Source organism: Pipistrellus hanaki, assembly GCF_964339955.1.
Source record: "Pipistrellus hanaki genome assembly, chromosome: 3".
Lineage (NCBI taxonomy): Eukaryota > Metazoa > Chordata > Mammalia > Chiroptera > Vespertilionidae > Pipistrellus > Pipistrellus hanaki.
Genome location: NC_140505.1, coordinates 181,185,874 through 181,205,212, shown reverse-complemented (window position 1 = coordinate 181,205,212; position 19,339 = coordinate 181,185,874). Strand labels below are relative to the sequence as shown.

General features: G+C 49.6%; 1 protein-coding gene across 5 annotated transcripts in view; it reads left to right on the top strand.

Moving 5' to 3' along the window:
- LARGE1 (LARGE xylosyl- and glucuronyltransferase 1) overlaps window positions 1-19,339 on the top strand; it is a 384,477-nt gene that overhangs the window by 98,388 nt on the left and 266,750 nt on the right. For all 5 annotated transcript variants that reach the window (XM_084880160.1, XM_084880162.1, XM_084880159.1 and 2 more), the window contains one exon: window positions 12,453-12,640. In XM_084880160.1, the coding sequence (XP_084736286.1) occupies window positions 12,453-12,640 (188 nt within the window). The remainder of the gene's footprint in view (window positions 1-12,452; window positions 12,641-19,339) is intronic.

Sequence of the window (19,339 nt, the reverse complement as noted above, 5' to 3'; positions counted from 1 at the left end):
GTGGGGGGGGTGGGGAAGATAACGCTGAACTACCTGATGTTTCTCCCACCATCCTGGATGCTGGAAATTTAATCTCCAGAGTAGCAGGTGGCAGGCCCGTGCGCCGACAGTTCCGACCTGGAGATTGTTAGAAGCCGAACCAGTCCGCCTCCCTGCAGGGGCGGGGCTTGTATCTCCCCGTAGGTTTGGAACTGATGAGCAGATGATGGCCTGTTCTGGGTGTTAGAGATCCATCAGGGAATCCACTCTTACTCTTATTGGATGCTGAGGCCCAGAGAAGGTGAGTGCCATCCCCTCAGGTCGCCCGCTGCGCCGCTGGCTAAGCAGGACCAGAACTAGACCTTCCCGCAGCCCGCTTTCATGCTCCTTGACTCACACCGGTGGGATGTGGAGACCTGTGTCAGTGCCCAGGCCATCCTGTCCATCCTCCGGGGGCCCAGTCAGTCCTGCTGACCTCTGGCAGGTGGCCTCTGGGGACTGGGCACCCCTGGCCCCATAGAACTGAAATTCTCCTCCTCACTCTGCCTCGTGCTGCTTTCCTTTCTCGACTTTTGCAGATGGTGAAGGTGACTATGATGGGATGAGTTGTGTCCTCCCCCACATTCACAAGCTGAAGTTCTGTTTTTTTGTTTTTTTTTAAATCCTCACCTCAGGATGTTTTTCCATTGATTTTTAGGGAGAGTAGAAGAGAGAAGGAAACACAGAGTGAAACATCGATGTGAAAGAAACACATTGATCGGTTGCCTCCTGCGCCAGTCCCGACTAGGGCCCAGGCTGGGGAGGACCCTGCAACTGAGGTACATATCCTTCACAGGAATTGAACCCTTCAGTCTGCAGGCCGATGCTCTATCCACTGAGCCAAATCGGCTAGGGCCATAAGCTGAAGTTCTAGCCCCCAGCACATGCTCACATTTGGAAATTCAGTCGTACAGATGTAAATCGCTAACATGAGGTCATCCTGGATTAGGTTGGGCCCTGGAATGACCGATGGCCCTTATAGAAGGGAGATCTGGACTCCGATGTGAACATGAGGAGAGTGCCCTGTGGGGACTTGTTGTACCGCCACCGCTGAGGGGCAATCCGGAGCTCAGAGACAGGCCTGGAGCAGGTCCTCCCCTGGCACCTGCGGAGGGAGCGAGCCTTGCTCACACCCTGGTCTGAGTTCTAGCCTCCAGCTTATGTCCACTGGGCGGCTTCAACCCGTGTCCTGTTGAAGCCGCCCAGTGTGTGGCCTTGGCTGCAGCAGCTCCAGGAAGCCAGTGGAATATCCCACCAGGCATTCTGTGCCAGGACGTGCAGTCGGTACGAGATGGGTAAAGGGCCAACTACCTTCTCACCCACCACCAGGCCTTCAGTGTTTTCATTATCAGACTGTCATTGCATACTTGATTAATTAATTAATAATCATTATATAGCTGCTTATGCCAGATAACATGCCGGGCACCTTGCCACTGTGTTTAATTTTTTTAAGTCCTTACCTGAGGATATGGTCATCGATTTGAGAGAGAAAAGGATAGAGGGAGGGAGGAACATCCATGTGAGAAAGAAACAACAGTTGGTTGCCTTCCGTAGGCACCCCAACCGGGGATTGAACCCACAACCTTTTTGGTATGCAGGACAATGCTCCAACCTACTGAGCCACCCGGCCAGGGCTTCCGTGTTTAATTCTGATTCTCCTCCGTACTGCGTGTGTAATGTGTGGTGTGGTGTTTAACCCCAGTTGAGCCTTGGTTGTCTTCTCTGTGGAAGAATCATGCGCCATATCAGGAGTCTCGAGAAGATGGACTGAGATGTGTTGTCATCTGCCCAGCAGAGAGCCAGGCACGTGGTAGACGGTTGCCACCGTCACTGCAATCGCTACTATTGCTTGGGCTCCTCAGGTGCCGGGTTCTACAAATTTAAAACCACCTTTAAAGGTCCGCCCTTACGGTGTAGAGCAGGGGGCCGTATAGATAACCTTCAGAAAGCAGTCCTTCTCAAACGAACACTTGTACACAAATGTTCATAGTAGCGCTACTCACAGTAGCCCAAAGGTGGAACTCAGCCGAATGTCCATCAATTGGTGAATGAGTAAATAAAAGTGTTATGTCCATTCAGTGGCATGTTACCCAGCCAGGAAAAAGGAATGGCATTGGGCTACATGCTAGAACAGGGTGGAACCTCAACAGCATCATGTGAAGTGAGAGAAGCTGGGCACAAAAAGCCATCTAATGTATGTTTCCACTTAGAGGAAATATTTAGGATTGATGAATCCATAGAGACAGGAAGCAAATTGGTGCTTGCCAGGGACTACAGGTAGGGAGTGAATTTTTTTTTTCTTTTTGAGAGGTGAACATTTTTTGGAGTTTGACAGGTGGTGATTGCACATTACAGATGCACTAACTTCCACTGAATTATACATGTTTAAATGGTTAGTTCTATGTTCTGCGAATTTCACTGAGTAAAAAGAAAAAGCCACTCTTGTTTAATCATGAGGATATTTGTGTGGTCTAAATGAGGGGAACATTGAATAGGGTTAAAGTCTATGACAGTTGAGGGCCATCACTGTATGTATTCTATGATTTCAGAGACTTTCTATGACCTGAGGCAAATCATGTTTCTATCTGTCTAAAGGGGAATTTCCTTCATGATACCCCCGCCTATGGCTTTGGGGTGACACTGGGATTTTTCCTTCCACTGCAGCTTGTGACCAGGCCTGGGCCATACCCCATCCCCAAACCAGCCCCTGGCAAAGGAGGACAGTGTTGTTCTCACACGGAACAGCTGCGACCCATCCCCTGTGGCTGGAGGCCAGTCCTCAGCACCCTGTGGCCTCACAGGCTTGATCTGTTTGGGCTGCAGAACGGGACACTAAAGGCTGGGTGGCTTATCAACAACACATTTATTCCTCACAGCTCTGAGCCTGCAGAGCTGAGACCAGAGCTGGGTTCTGGCGAGGACCCTGTTCTGGCTTGTGAAGTGCCAACTTCTCCCTTGTCCTCATACACCAGAAAGAATCCCTTTCATAAGGGCACTAATCCCATTCCTGGGGGCTCCACCCTCATGCCCTAACTAGATTTCAAAGACCACCTCCTAACACCATCAAATTGGAGATTAGGATTTCGACATAGGAATTTGGGGGACACTCAAACATTCCATCCATTGCACCCTATGGACCAAAAACAGCATTGTGGCAACAATAAATACCCCCCAAAACAAGGACCAATATTGCGCCTGGGATGGCTCCCAGCTGTGTCTGCCTCCAGAATCAGTTGGGCTGGCCTCTGGGCTGCGTTTTCCCTCCAGCTTCACCCCCTTGCAGAGTTGTTAGTTTTCTTAAATACATAGGCTCTAATTCTTGCTCAGAAATCTTCAATAGTTTCCCAGGGGCTGTGGAATGAAGTACAAGTTCTCCTTCACTCGGCATTCAAGGTCATGCTGGTCTTGTTCCCCTATACCATCAATCTCCTAATCTGACTCTGGAAGGAGTGGCGGGCGGCTGCTCCCTGGGGCCAGGCCTGCCCTTGCATTTTTCCTAGTGGTTCCTTCTACCAGGGAGGACCTCGCTTGCGTTCCCAGCCTCTGGACATTGTGCCACCCTCCTTGGCTGTTGGCTCACTCCAATGTTTCCTCCTGAGAACCATATCTCCCCCAGTCCCGCCTTGTGTGCATGGTCACCATGCCCCGGTCTGTCTGTCCGTGCCTGCATTCTCAAAAGGCTCTGCAAGGGCAGGTGGCACCTACCTCTGTGACCCCCACCCCAAGCTCCGTGCCTGGAATAGGGTAGGAGCCCGGGGAGCATGTGCCGTGTGGAAAGGGGTGAACGGCAAGGAGAGAAAAGGGGAAGACGTTGCTGCCTTCTCTTTGCTGTGTGCTACCAGGGCCGTGGAATGTGGAGGAAGAATAGACTCAGCAGACTCAGCGAGTTAGACACGTGGGGAGGATGGGAGTGTGGGGAGGACTGGAGTGCGTGTGGAGGCAGCCGCCCTTGTTAAATGCTTACTGAGTGTTTGCTTAAGCAGAATGGAAATATGCGGCATGCCTGCTTAAGTCATCCTTTTCCAGAATGAAAATCCAAAGAACGGGGACCGACACGCTCCCCACGGAGGCCGAGTAGATGTGATTAGGAGCTGATTTAGCATTCAGGAGGAAACCGTGACAAGCAGCCTTCTGGAGCCATAGGCCGACCCCGGTAACCATGCGCATCCTTAGGAAAGATCCATTTGCAGTAAAGATCTGTGTGGCGAGGCATAGTCAACAAGGTTAATGCTGTAAGTGGGAATTTTAAAAAAAATATATATTTTATTGATATTTTACAGAGAAGAAGGGAGAGAAATAGAGAGCTAGAAACGTCGATGAGAGAGAAACATCGACCAGCTGCCTCTTGCACACCCCCTACCGGGGATGTGCCCGCAACCAAGGTACATGCCCTTGACCGGAATCGAACCCGGGACCTTTCAGTCCGCAGACCGACGCTCTACCACTGAGCCAAACCGGTTTCGGCGTAAGTGGGAATTTTTGATTGCTCCTCGATCTCTTCCCCCTTTTTTGCTTCTGCACCTGAGTCACCCCCTAAAGAGAGCTCCGCACTCCAAGTGACATTCACACGACCCGCCTGTTGACATCTCTATTAAACTGACATGCCTGCCCTTCAAAAGCAGGTCCTGGGCCCGGCTGGTGTGGCTCAGTGGTTGAGCATTGACCTGTGAATCCAGGAGGTCATAGTTCGATTCCTGGTCAGGGCACATGCCTGGGTTGTGGCTCAGTTCCTAGTGTGGGGCATGCAGGAGGTAGCCAATCAAGGATTCTCTCATCATTGATGTTTCTATCTCTCTTTCCTTCTCCCTTTCTTTCTGAAATCAGTAAAAATATATATTAAAAAAAATAAAAAAGCAGGACCTGGGTTGTGTGGTGGAATATAAGGGTGGGAATTAAGGGAAGTACCTGGGATGTAGGTCCATGCCTTCCACTTCTCCGGGCCAAGGGTGGTGGCTTTGGAGGAAGTGCCTCCTAGTGAAGCTGCCCTTCTTTCGGGCCTGTGTCCCCATGGAAACGTGCTCACGCCTTTAATAGGGCCCGGTGGTGCCTTAGTCTGGTTTCTCACCCTGAGCCCTATTAGCACTTTGAGCTAGATAATCATTTGTGGTGGGGGGCTGTTCTGGGCTGTCCTTGGAAGATGTTTATCAGCATCCCTGACCTTTACCTACTGATGCTCATAGCACCCCATCCTCCCCAGTCTTGATCATCAAAATTTGCTAGACATCGCCACATGTCCCCGGGGCGGTAGGCAAAATTCCCCCACTTGAGGATCAGTGCCTTAGAGGCTCACCGTGTGGACAAGTAGGGGCTAGTCCGGTAGGAAGTAGAGGCAGCAGGTGGAAGTCAGGGAAGTGTGGACGTGGCATCCTTTATTTAGGGGGTGGTTCAGTGTTGGAATGAGGAGGGGTGAGGTCCTCCGCAGGTCAGGAGTCTTGGGTTGACCCCAGGGTCCTGCTCCCTAGCTGTGTGACCCTAGTCACGTGGCCTGATTAATGTGGTCTGCTTTCCTGAGTGCTCTTGATCCAGTTACACCCAGGTCTCTGGGCCCTACCAGTTCAGGTGCTGAACTGGAGAACCAGCCACCCAGGTTCTCTGCTCCAATTCCATGCTCATGCCCAAGGCCAAACTGACTTTCTTAAGCGGGATGCTGTGAGGCTCAGAAGATACTGGAACCTGTATAGCTCATCATTTTGGCCCTTGAGAACTTGAGATGGGCAGGGCTCTCTCCCCATATCCGATCTCCAGCACCCACTCCAATCTTATTTCCAAGTGTACTTTCTAAGCTCCAAGGGCCCTTCTTTTGCCTCTAACTTGTTTCCTGAGCCCATTTCCTTTATTGCTCACTTGGTATTAGGAGTGGGGTCTTTGACAGGTGATTATGTCATGAGGATGGGGCCCTCATGAGTGGTTAGTGCCCTTATATAAAAGAGGGCTGTGCCGGGACCCGTTTGGCTCAATGGATAGAGCGTCGGCTTGGGGATTGAAGCGACCCGGGTTCGATTCCGGTCAAGGGCATGTACCTTGATTGCAGGCATATCCCCAGTAAGGGGTGTGCAAGAGGCAGCTGATCTATGACTCTCTCTCATCGATGTTTCTAACTATCTCTCTCCCTTCCTCTCTGTATAAAATCAATAAAATATATTTAAAAAAATAAAAAAATAAAAATTAAAAAATTAAAAAAAATAAAAGAGGGCTGAAAGAGTTCCCTCACCTTTTCTGCCTGAAGACACAGCAAAAAGATTGAACCAGGAAGCAGACGCTCCAGGCCCAGAGAGAGAGGCCAAATGCCTCTGTGTGTTTCTCCTGGGGAGCAGAGAAAGGGGAGGAAGGTAACAGTGAACTGGCATATCCTCACATGTGACAGCATGTCTTGGGGCTCACCATTGCCTCAGGGACCTTCTTGAGGTGAGGTGAGGAATTTGTTTCTATATTATACATGTCATATAGTCAGACGGCTGGCTTTTGTTTAAAGGGGACTTAATGAAACAATACAGTGAAGTTGGATAATGGCAGCCAGGAAGGTTCACACATGGCCCTGGGCAGGGGTTGGTGATGATATTTGGAATTGTAAGGTTGTGTTGTTTGTGAGGACACCAGGTGCTAAAAGGTGAACCTGGTCCCTGGTCCATGTGAAGGGGCAAATGCTTTGAATTGGGCTTGCTTTTTTTTTTTTGTCATGGAATTTAGGTGGAGAGGCAGAGGAGTGTGTGGAAGGAGCTCAGGTTTTCCAGGAATGAGAGGCGTTGCCAAACGACAGTGGCAAGGACAGAGAGGAAGGGAGCCGCAGGAGCACGAGGGTCTTCCCACGCGGAGGGGCAGCCAGATTCCCCAGAGACAGCTGGAAGCCGGGCACAAAGCCGCCTCCTGGGCCTGGGTGCGTGCCATGAGGAGTGGGAGGAAGGGAAAGCGGGATCCTGGCAGCAGCTGGCCCTTCACACAAGCGCAGGAGGTAGGATGGAGTGCGAGGAAGTTGAGGATCAAGGGGGATTTGCTGATCACGCAGCGGGAGTTCCACAGTTGTGCTTGGGAGGAAGGAGTGGGCTGAGCTGGTGTGAGAGGGTAGTGCGTGCAGTGATGAATGTCCAAGGAGGCTGCTGGTTGAGACTCAGATAGTCATAGGGCCACTCAGTACACACTTAGTGATCGCCTCTTATGGACCAGGTCCAGTGCCAGCCACACACACAGCTGCGATGGCCACAGTCTGATTGGACAGTGATTGGGCAGGTACAGGCTGGGCATCAGTGTGTGTGTGTGTGTGTGTGTGTGTGTGTGTGTGTGTGTTTCATTTGAGTCCCAGCCTTTCCAACAACTAAATCAATGTTGCTAGCCTCTCTTGGTCTCAGTTTTTCCTTTGTACAAGAGGGTTAGAACGATGTCTCTGTGGTGGTTCAGTAATTATTCAAACCTGGGAGGAGTGGGTGGTCATCAGAGCCACCTCTAGTCCAGAAGGTGCTTTTGTGTAATTAGAAAAAGGCCCCTTTCCTTTTAGAAACTCTGCTTCCATCTGTTAAGAGAACCGTTTATAATAAACATGCCATCCCGAAGTCCCGGAGGTGAGTGACTCTCCAGAGGCACTGGGCAGTCCCTGCGGGGGTGGGGGGCACTCTGTGTATTGACCCGCTGTTTACTGGGTGCTTTAGTACAGTCATGTGCCCACTTAGGGATGGGGATAGTGAGAAATGTGTTCTTAGGCGATCAGCACAAAGACCATGTAATAGCCCGTTATACACCTAGGCTATGTGACATGCCAGGGGCATGTGCTCCTTGGTTGACTGAAATGTCCTTATGCAGGGCATGCCTGAACAGCCCTCTCACATGGTAATGGGCACTCAAATCACCTGGGATTTTGTCCCGATGCAGAGTGTGATGGGGTGGGGTTGGGGCAGGGCCTAGGAGTTTGCATTTCTGCTGCCAATGCCACTGGGTCCAGGACCACACACTGGACAGCCATGGTTGAGCGTAAACCTTTGTCTTCGATGCTGGGCTTGTGGAGAATTTAAACACCTGATCCCCTGCTCTTCGGGGGTTTTAGTCTCACGAAGAGAGATGAATGCTCAGGACATGGTGAGACCACAGCTAAGCGTCAGGATGTGTGACTGTGGGAGTTCAGATGGGAGGGGAAGGAAGCTTCGGGTCTGGACTTGAAGCGGTGAGACACGAAATTCCTCCCCAGTCCCAGCGGAGGAGAAAGGGCGTTGTAGGAGTGTGTGTGTGAGCGGATGCCTTGGGTCAGGTCAGAGCTGGCCATCTACTAGCAATGGCACATGTCACGGTAACAGCAAAGCCAGCATGAGGGTCCGTCTGCTGTAGGACCTGTTTTATGAGCTCATTCTCATCGCTCTTAGGAACCGGGAGAGCCCCTTGCAAGAACAGGTCAGTGGAGGGAGATGGATGTGACCATAGGTGACTGAAGGCTTCAGCTGATCTAGTTAAAATCCATGGCCCAGATCTGTTCGGTGCCCGTAGGATCTGTTTGGGATCCTAAGTGATTCTGAAGGGTTTCTTAGACTTTTTCTTTTTTTCTTTTTTCTTTTTGGAACGTTATGTAGATTTTTAGTCCCTTTTCATGTGCAATGTTCCTAGACAACCCACACATCTTGAACACTCTTGAAAAATCCTTCTGCGCATCCGTGATGCTAATTAAAAGACAGCCTCGGGTGTGGGGCGGGGAGGAGTGGAGCTGTGTTTGGAGTGTAGGCTTCTGACTGGAGTCTTTCAAGTGGCAACCAGCCACGCCTGCGGGGTATGCATTTCCAATTAGGGTCCTGCTGATGCTAACTCACCGCACCTAGCCAGGCAAGTAAAATTCACACACCTGTATGACACATCTGCACCGGGGCATTTTGAATCACAAAACAGTGCAACAGGAAGGTGTGATGGTTTCAAGTTTTTACATATCTTTTGAATTATACAGGCCATGCACACTCCTCGTATAAGATTTAGGAAAGAATGTAATCACAGGATGGAAATGACTCTCCTTCTACCCATAGAGAGAACTCTCAGTGCTCATACCTTTTCCATATCTGCGGTTATGGAGATGCTGATACATGCATGTACAGTTTCTCCCACTGGGCTTGAAGGATACTTGCAGTCATACTTTGTGTTCAGCTTTGAATCCTCCTTTTGTGGCTTAAGAGAGGGCGTGATCATTTTTCTGGTTCATGCAGCATTCTCTATCAACGTGACATTCGTTGGTTCAGACATGGGAGGAGACAGGTGGAGTAGATGTTGAGGAGAAATCGACCAGCTTGGTTAAGAGGTTGTGTGTTGATTTGAGGTTGGGGCTTGGTTAGCAATGACTTTGAAACCCTTGGGTCAGTGGTTGGCAAACTCATTAGTTAACAGAGCTAAATATCAGCAGGAAAACGATAGAAATTTCTTTTGAGACCCACATGTTTTAAACTTAAACTTCTTCTAATGCCACTTCTTCAAAATAGACTCGCCCAGGCCGTGGTATTTTGTGGAAGAGCCACACTCAAGGGGCCAAAGAGCCGCATGTGGCTCTCGAGCCACAGTTTGCCGACCACGGCCCTGGATTCACGACCAGGTGGGCATTCTCCCTCCCACCAGATAAGGCAGGTTAGAGACCGGTGATCCTAGGTCATTTGCACACATGTGGGATGCAGTTCCCAGCCTTCCAGTTTCTTCCTTCCTTTCTTCTTCTTGTGTTGATTGACTTCCTGGAGAAACTTCTGATAAATGTGGAGGCTTCTCTTTTAAATGTGTCTTTAGAGCACAGAAGTGTCATTTAGAAGTCAAATCCATGAAGGAGTATTTTTTCACCTGCTGAGTTTAATTTCAGGTGCCAGCGTTATCACAAAATGCGAGCCAACCTTGACTCTGTTTTAAAACTTTACATAAATTGTGCGAGCGGAAACGAACCTGTGCAGATGGAGAGAGGAAAAGGAGGGAAGAAGTGTTTTAAGGAGTCTTTGAAAATGTTATTTAAATATCAGTGCCACTTGAGTTCCGTTTTTGGTATTAAATATATACCATTACTTTCCCCTGAAATGTAAATTCACCTACTGCTTTCTGATTGTATTTCTATCTATTCTACTTTACTGTCCCCTGGAACAGGAGCAAACGCTGGTGATATATTGGACTCTAGGGAAGGAGATGCTTATAAGATGCAATATAAAGGATTGAGGTTAGATCAAAAGGAAGATGCCCCCTACAGGGGTCAATTTCTTAGGGTCAATTTCTCAGAGCTGGTTCCCCCCGCCCTTTCTGTATAACCTTTGGCCCATTAATGAATCTTTTTGGCCTTAGTTTTCCTATTCATAAAACAGGGACAAAAAATAAGTTATTTTGAGAATTGAACAAATAAAAAAAACCTAGAAAATACTTTATACACATAAAGGCTACTACTGCTCGTCGTCTTTATTCTTGTTTAAAAACAAACAAAACAAACCTCCATGTGATTGTAATGGGTGGTAACTCCTGAAGGAGAATTTCCTAGGTAGGTTTTTCAGATTAAATCACTTGGCTTGTCAGTCAGGACCTGCTTGCTGTGATCTGTTTTCTACAAAACCCTGTGGGAGAGCGGGGGAGGAGCATGGGATGGGAAGAGAGAAAAGCATAAGAAAGACTGCTGTTGGGTTCTTAGGAAGATGTGGTTACTCTGCCAAGTGCTTGATAGGGCTTTGCTAGTCGCTCAAGGGATTTTCCTATTTCAGCCTCATGCCCACCGGTCCAGACTGAGGGTGTCCCTCCGCTGTACAGGTGAACGAAGCAAAGCTGACCTGGGGCCAGGTCGTCCTGTGGCCGTATTCCCTGTGCCTTCCGCCCCCAACACTCCCTCCCCTGAGGTCACCAGCATTTCCCGGTGCTCATGCTTAGTGACCAGTGAGCTCATGCTTAGTGACCAGTGAGGTTTGTTTGTGGGGGGTGTGTCTACTCCCCGGGGACCCTTTTCTGAAGTCAGCATTCTTGGTGTAACGGGATTTTGCTTCCATTGGCTTTCCTTTCTTGAGCTCACCCGCCAGCCCCATGGCCTCTCATCTGTTTCGAACATTCAGAGAAGTGGCAGAGGGCTTGAGGAAGACAGCTTGGCCCCTGACATGGGGATGGGCTCCGGGAGGTGTTTATTGCCGGCAGCTTGCTGAACACAAACTCCAAAGGCTCGGGAGGGCCGCCTCTGGTTAGAATCAGGTTCCATTTATTAGCTCAGCAGACCGTTACCAGGCACCTGGAAGTGACCGGCAGGATGCTAAGTCTTAGGGATGCCGGTGAGTCCGATGGGCTGCCTGTCTTCTGGAAACACCATGGCTGGTGGGGAAGGGAAACGGTTCACCCAGACATTGTCACATGGGGTGTGAGCGTCCTGGCAGAGGGAAGGACTGTGTGGGAGTATCTAAGGGACATCATTCCTTGGGAACTGAAGCCTTAAGTCGGAGCTGCCTGCAGCCGTGCGCTCTGCTCTGTCAGGAGTTTCCCTGTGGGCCTCACTCGCTCTCCACCTGCAGCCCATGTGACTGTGCTAGGAGGTGATGGAGATGGGAACTCATGGGTTTTTAATTCCCTGTTGGGTTTTTAATTCCTTGTAAGTCACAGGAGTTTCTGGTTATAGACTCGGGCGAGAGGTCTTGTCCTCTGCTCCGTCTGTGAAGGCCTTCTCCCTCCTCTGTTCTTCCCATTTCACCCGTCTTCTGCGAGGTCCGGGGATTGTCTCTCTGCAGACGGCTGTTGTTATCTCCATGCTCCTCCCCACTCTCTGCACATCTGCATCGTCGTCCATGCTTTTCTGGGCTCCTCTTCCGTGTTGAAGATGAGAGCGTGTAGGCTTTCCACGGTGATGGAGATCTCGTGCCTCACCAGTCTCCTTTCCTGTGTGTGTGAGAGTGTGTGTGTGTGTGTGTGTGTGTGTGTGTGTGTGTGTGGTCAGCCCTGCGTGCCTTCCATCGGGCTCTCTGCCCGGAACACGGGCACTGTTTCTCCCCCCTGGCTGCATACGGGAGCTGTCAGCAACTTCCTCATCCTTCCCCGGAGGTGCCCATGCAGCCGTCACATTCTCGGGGTGTCTGTGCATGTTCTATGCTGGCCTCTCCTGTTAGATTGGGCTCTTTGATGCCAACCCTCATTCTCCGTTTTCAAAACATAGCACCTGGCTAGTGGTTGGCATATACAAGGTGCTCATTAAATGCTCGTGTATTGAGTGTATTAGCTCAGGCTTCAGAAGTAACCCATAGCAGAAATGTATGTGTGTGTAAGTGTGCACATTAGAGAGAGAGGAAGAGAGCCAGCGCCCTGATGCTTTATTTATTTGCTAAAGAACTGTCCCCGCTTTGATGGATGGCAGGGGTGCAGCAGCATCCCCTGGGAATGAGGGTTAGCCGGAAGCCATAGCCGAGTCAGCCTCCTCCCGGGAGCTCCAGCATGTTCTCTCTGCAGTCTGCCTCCATTGACAGCCCTTCCCCTCTGCTCTTCCCCCACAGGGAGTATTATGAGGGAGGCCGAGGACTCCACGCTCCGGGCAGAGACACGGCTCTGGGATTAGGGATTGCCACTTCCGAGAGGATGCTGGGAATCTGCAGGGGGAGACGGAAATTCCTGGCTGCCTCGTTGACTCTTCTCTGCATCCCAGCCATCACCTGGCTTTACCTGTTTGCCGGGAGCTTCGAAGGTAAGAAGGCAGCGCTCGTGGAGTGAGCGGGAGCAGGGGAGAAGGACGCTGGCTGTCCCAGTGTCCCAGGGAGAGCCTCCGAGCCGTCTGATCCCAGCTGGTCATTTTGTTTAAGCGAATGCAGGTGCCCTGTCACAGGGGAAGGCTTGCCTAGGTCAATGGAGGGAGTCAGGAATGTGAGGAGAAAAAGACACAACGGCAAGTTCAGGTGCACCCAGGCGCAGTGGCCTGGAGGAGGGGGCACAGATATCAAAGACGGGCTTTGCGAGTGGATCGCTGTGTTGATGACAGGCAAGGCTGGGCCCTGGAGGGAGGACTTAGCTATTCATGGAGCCAGATGTTTTATTCTTTCTCCCATCTCTTCATTCACATATTCAACATGTGTTATTACTGTCACTGCTGCTGTGGTTTACATCTGTGCTAACCCAGGTGCCAGACGTGCGGTGATGGCACACCTGGGCCTTCACAGCTCAGCTAGGGAGACAGACAGGTGGACACACACATGATGGCTGCACAGGCGGGTGTCGGAGCAGTCGGCCGGGCTTGGGGGTGGGCTGATCAGTCATCCGATGGCCCAGTACAGGAATGCCACAGAGGCTGGACCCTCCCCAAACAAATGAACACGAACGCTAATCCCTGCCCCTTTTCAGAAATCATCAGCAAAGACAAGGCTTGCCATTCTCCCAGCCAGCAGTTGCAGACGCTGTGCGCTGTGTATCAGAGGTGGTTTTCTAAGCGTGGGGAGGGAAGGCGTGGCCGTGTTGGCGAGCACAGCTTTCTTCTGTTTACCCCCACACTAGAGTTGAAAGGGAAAAATTAACTCAAAGGAAAATCTGACTCAGGGAAGTCAGTGCTCTGTTTTTAAACATGTTCTTTATGCATAATTTTATTGACAGCTCGAGGCTACCTTTTAATTAGGAGTTGCACTTCACTTTCCGAGATTTGCCCCTAGGGAGGCAGACTGACTATAAAGGAGGCGGAACTGAGTGTGGGCATGGCCGGGAAGGGCCCCGAGACACAGCCCTGCCCCTCACCTGCCCCAGCTCCCCTGCGGATGGTGGAGCTTTCATCTAAGGGGCTGGAGAGCAGGAATGACGCCAGGGCAGTGTGCATGGATAATTTTCCGTAAAAGGATTGGAGGGAGGAAGGCGAGCTGGTGATAGGCCTAGGAGAGATATAAGGAAATGTTTCTCTAGGGGTGATGGAGGAGCCCTGATAAAACAAGGCTATGAGGGGCTGGCGCCTGACTCAGTTTAATACATTAAAACATTGACTTTTATAGTATAACTAGACTGCTAATAATCCTATCTAATGAAAGAGTAATATGCAAATTGACTGTCACTCCAACACACAAGATGGCTGCCCCCATGTGGTCAAAGATGGCTGCCTCCATGTGGACACAAGGTGGCCAGTAGGGGAGGGCAGTTGGGAGGGACCAAAACTGCAAGAGAGGGCAGTTGTGGGCTATCAAGCCTTCAGGGGAGGGCAGTTAGGGGTGACCAGGTCGGCAGAGGAAGGAAGTTGGGGAGACCAGGCCTGAAGGGAGGGCAGTTAGGGGCAATCAGGCTGGCAGGGGAGCAGTTAGGCATCAATCAGGCTGGCAGGGGAATGGTTAGGGGGTGATCAGGCTGGCAGGCAAAATCAGTTAGGGGCAATCAGGAAGGCAGGCATGTGAGCAGTTTGGAGCCAGCAGTCCTGGATTGTGAGTCAGATAGCCCTAGAGGGATCCCAAATTGGAGAGGGTGCAGGCTGGGCTGAGGGACACATGCCCCCGTGCACGAATTCCATGCACCGGACCTCTAGTAATACTATAACAATAATGAGGTTGACAATATAAGCTATTAATTTTTTTGCTGTTTTTTTTTTTTTTTTTAATATATCTTTATTTATTTCAGTGAAGAAGGGAGAAGGAGAAAGAAATAGAAACATCAATGATGAGAGAGAAGCATTGATTGGCTGCTTCCAGCATGTCCCCTATTGGGGATCCAGCCCACAACCCTGGCATGTGCCCTTACCAGAATCGAACCCAGGACCCTTCAGTCCGCAGGCTGACACTCTATCCACTAAGCCAAACCAGCTAGGGCAAGCTATTAGTTTTTTGAGCATTTCTACTTGCCAGGCGTTGTTGTTAGGACTTGACGCATTAGGATTTTTTTCACAAGAATCCTATGTAATAGGTGGGGATGAGTAGGCGGGGCAGGTAAACTTTAGAGATCTGCCCAAGGCCCCAAAGCCAGTCAGGATCTGCCCAAGGCCCCAAAGCCAGCCTGGATTATTGGACTGGAGAGTTGGAGTTTTTAACTATAAAACTATGTTATAGTTGGGGCCTCAGTGAGGTAGCAGACCTTGGCAAGGTGTTTGACAGGGTGTCACATTTTGTTTCTGGGTGCTGCAAGGGAAATTGAAGAAGTTTTATTTGCACTCATTGATAGAAACTCAACCCTAAAAGGTTTGGGCAAAAAGGGAATTTGGAGGCTAACAAAACTTGTAAGTTCGAAGATAGATCAGGCTTCAGGTAGGGTTGGATCCAGGGGCTCAAGTGATACCGGTGTAGCTCAGTCTCTCTTCATCCATTTGCTCTGCTTTTCTCTCCTGTGCTGCTTTCTTTCAGGGTAGTTTTTCCTATGTGAAACAAGCTTTAGCTTATGACTTATCCTCCCCAGACCCTATAGAAAGAGGAGTTCTCCCTTCCCCAACTCTCCATGCCTTGCTTCTGATTGGATTGCCTCTAGTTGCTTGTCCAGAGACCAGTCACTGAGTGGGGAAGCTGGGGATGGCAGCCCTGAGCGAGCTCTGTGCCTGTTTCTGGTCATAGGGTGGAGAGGAGTTCCCCTGAAACAAGGTTGATATCAGGGGAGGGGTGGCCCCAAAGGTAAATGGTACGTCTTCTCGGAGGAGAGAGTAGAAGTTGATCTGTGTTGGAGCGTCCCTACCTGGCTGTGCTTCATGATGCATTGATGTCCACTTGGAGACTCTCTCTGGCATCACGCTGTTTTTCCCATCCTGGCTGATGGGGTGACTGTGATCCTGGATGTTGAGTGCTTTTATTAGACTGGAAGGTACGTTGCAGGAAACAGGGAGGACTGAGGGAATACTCTGCCACCACGCGCTCCGACTGGGGTAGGTTCTACACCTACAACCGTGAAGCTTAACAAGACATCCTACCCTTGGGACCCAATCAGAAACCGCTTTGAGTTGGGGGTGGGAGATTGGGTACAGGAACAGACATATTCCAGCGAGAACGGTAAAGCTGACAGCTCTCTTTTCACGGGTAGCAGGCCACAGCAGGGTCGCAGCATTTGTTTCCAGATGCCATAGTTTCAGAACCATCTAGCTTCGGCTGCACCCTTAGGAGAATCCAGGTGAATGATGGTGCCGATCCATGCCTGGTTCCAGTCCACGCAGTGGGAAGAACTGAGGCTGCTTACCCTGGAGAAGCGGAGGCTCCAGGTGTATGCATTAGCTTCAGCAAACTGTCCAAAGCTGTCACCTGGCAGAGGTCAGGGTGCCTCTGATGGCCCTGAATCCATGGAGGGGCGTGGCAGAGAGCCCGAAGTCCAGCTTGTCATAATGAAGCTCATTCTGCCCCGTGCAGGCCTGAGCTGCCCTGGGAGGAGTGAAATGCATGCCATGAGGCGTGTGCAAACACGAGGCAGTACATGGGAGGGAGTGAGCATGGGGGACAGCAGGACGGGATGACCTGGGGGAGGGAGTGAGCAGTGGGGACAGCTGGACAGGATAACCTAGAGCCGTGGTTGGCAAACTGCTGCTTGCAAGCCACATGCGGCTCTTTGGCCCCTTGAGTGTGGCTCTTCCACAAAATACCACGGCCTGGGCAAGTCTATTTTGAAGAAGTGGTGTTAGAAGAAGCTTAAGTTTAAAAAATGTGGCTCTCCAAAGAAATTTCAATCATTGTACTGTTGATATCTGGCTCTGTTGACTAACGAGTTTGCGGACCACTGACCTAGGAGGAGGGAATGAGCATGGGGGACAGTAGGACAGGGTGACCTGGGGGAGGGAGTTGAGCATGGGGGATAGTAGGACAGGATGACCTGCTGACCTCCTGACACAGCTAGCCTGAGGCTAGCAAAGGCTTCGTGTTTGTGGGGTCATGGCGGCTAGGTGGAGCTCCAGCCCTTGCTACAGACAAAGGTGCCCTCCCAGCTGGTCCTGCAGAGACATTCCTGTCTGGGTAAACACAGCCTTGCAATCTATTTATTGACACCCTTGAGTTTTCTGCTTCAGGGCTGGTGGAGCCATAAATAAGGTACAGAGTTGCCGTCTGCGTTCTTGGCAGTGCTATTCCTTCTTAATGGGGGTTTATTTATTTTCCAGCCCTGTTTAATTTCAGGGGATCTCCTGAGAGCAGGCCTAGAGCGCTCCCTGAGATGGGGACACTCTGAGCATAAGATTTCACAGTTAGATGGCAAGCAGCTGCAGGATGAATTGAGGGAGCATGAGGTGGGGTCCGGCGTCTCAGGCCCTGGCATCAGCCAGAGTTGCTGGGGGTAGGGACCCAACCATTCCTCCTTCTAGAGCTGCATCTCCCCTGATGAGAAACAATGTAAAAATGAAGCACTTCTCGTGAGATGTTAACATTCTACGAGGTTATGCTTCTAAGTATTTAATTTGATTTGGAAAGGGCCCGTCCTGCCCGGGCCGGTATGGCTCAGTGGTCGAGTGTCCACACGTGAATGAGGAGGTCATGGTTCAGTTCTTGGTCAGGGCACAGGCCCAGGTTGTGGGCTCGATCCTCAGTAGGGGGCATGTAGGAGACATCCCATCAGTGGTTCTCTCTCATCACTAATGTTCCTCTCTCTCTCTCCCTCTCCCTTTCTCTCTGAAATAAGTAAAAATGTATTTTAAAGTATCATTTAAAAGTTAAGTAACTAGTGGTATATTTATCTAGTGAAGATTTATCTACGGAGCAATGAGCAAGAATATACTCACAGACAGTGTTGAGCAAAAGAAGACAGACACAGCCCTAGTGGGTTTGGCTTAATGGATAGAGCTTCAGCCTGCGGACTGAAGGGTCCCATGTTCGATTCTGGTGAAGGACAAACGCCTGGGTTGTAGACTCAGTCCCCAGTGGGGGGTGTGCAGGAGGCAGCTGATCAATGATTCTCTCATCATTGATGTTTCTACCTGTTTCTCCCTCTCCCTTCCTCTCTGAAATTAATTTAAAAAAAAAAAAAAAAAGAAGAAGAAGAAGACAGACACAGAAAAGTACATACCTTAGGACTCCAATTATATAAATACAAAAATAGTCAAAAATTAATCTGGGGTTAGAGACCAGGGCAGGGCATAAGGAAGACTTTGGGGTGCTGGTAATAATTTATTTTTTAACCTGTGTGATAATTATATGGGTGTGCTCATTTTGTGACCGTTTACAACGTTCTTCATTTATGATTTGTTCACTTTTCTGTATGTTACGCTATTTAAAAAAAAAAATCTATGCCAACCTTGATAGTTCAATAAGTATCTGAATTGAAGAGATTTTTGTGGGTTTTGCATTCTGTTCGGATGAGAGGCATTTTCTGAGCCTTTGGGTATTTCGAATGTATGTCACTGTTGAACTTTGAAATTCAAATGCTTTCGAAGCATGAAACTTTCCTTTTGGGATAGATGTTGGCCATTTTTATTTAACCACACTTCCTTTCTTCCTTCCCGATGGGCCTCCCCATTTGGACACAGGTTTTCCCTAGGAGGGTCTGATCACAGTATTGACTTCAAGGCCTGAAATTGGCTCAGAGAACCTTAATTCTGAAAGGGTGTTTCTGTCAGTTTGAAACAAGACCAGGCAGGCACGCCTTGGAGATACTGCGGGTTCTATTGCAGACCACCCCAGTAGAGCTAGTGTTACAGTAAAGGAGTCAGTCATGATCTTTTTATTGGTGGAGGATCTTGCCTTTGTTTAAAAAAGCAAACCAAAAAAAATAAAAAAATAAAAATAAATAAATAAATGCAACATTCGTGAAACACAATAAAATGAGGTATATGGGTTATGCCTGTATTCCTTCTAGAATTCTGGCTATGATGTAGCTCTGATTAATATTAAAGCAATATGCCCTAGCTCAGTGGTCGGCAAACTCATTAGTCAACAGAGCCAAATATTAACAGGACAAGGATTGAAATTTCTTTGGAGAGCCAAACTTTTTAAACTTAAACTTCTTCTAATGCCACTTCTTCAAAATAGACTCGCCCAGGCCGTGTGGAAGAGCCACACTCAAGGGGCCAAAGAGCTACATGTGGCTCTCGAGCCGCAGTTTGCTGACCACGGCCCTAACTGGCTTGGCTCAGTAGATAGAGCTTTGTCCTATGGGCTGAAGACTCCTGGGTTTGATTGTCCAGGGCATGTGCTCAGGTTGCAGGCTTGGTCCCCAGTAGGGGGCATGCAAGAGGCTGATTCTCTCATCATTGATGTTTCTATCTCTCTCTCTCCCTTTCCCTTCCTTTCTGATATCAATAAAAATATATTTTAAAAAATTAAAGCAATATTACTACTTGACCTGAACATCAAGCCCCATTAGACAAATGTTCCTATCTGCATTCATCAACAAATTTGCATCTTTGTAAATTCCAGGCGCCTGGAAAAGACAGCATGTGGTATTGTCACTGTAGGAGATATGGAAGCACAAAGTGGCAATGCAGGTGGGGCAGGAGTAGGTTTCCAGTTGCTTGTATGGAAAATAATAGAGC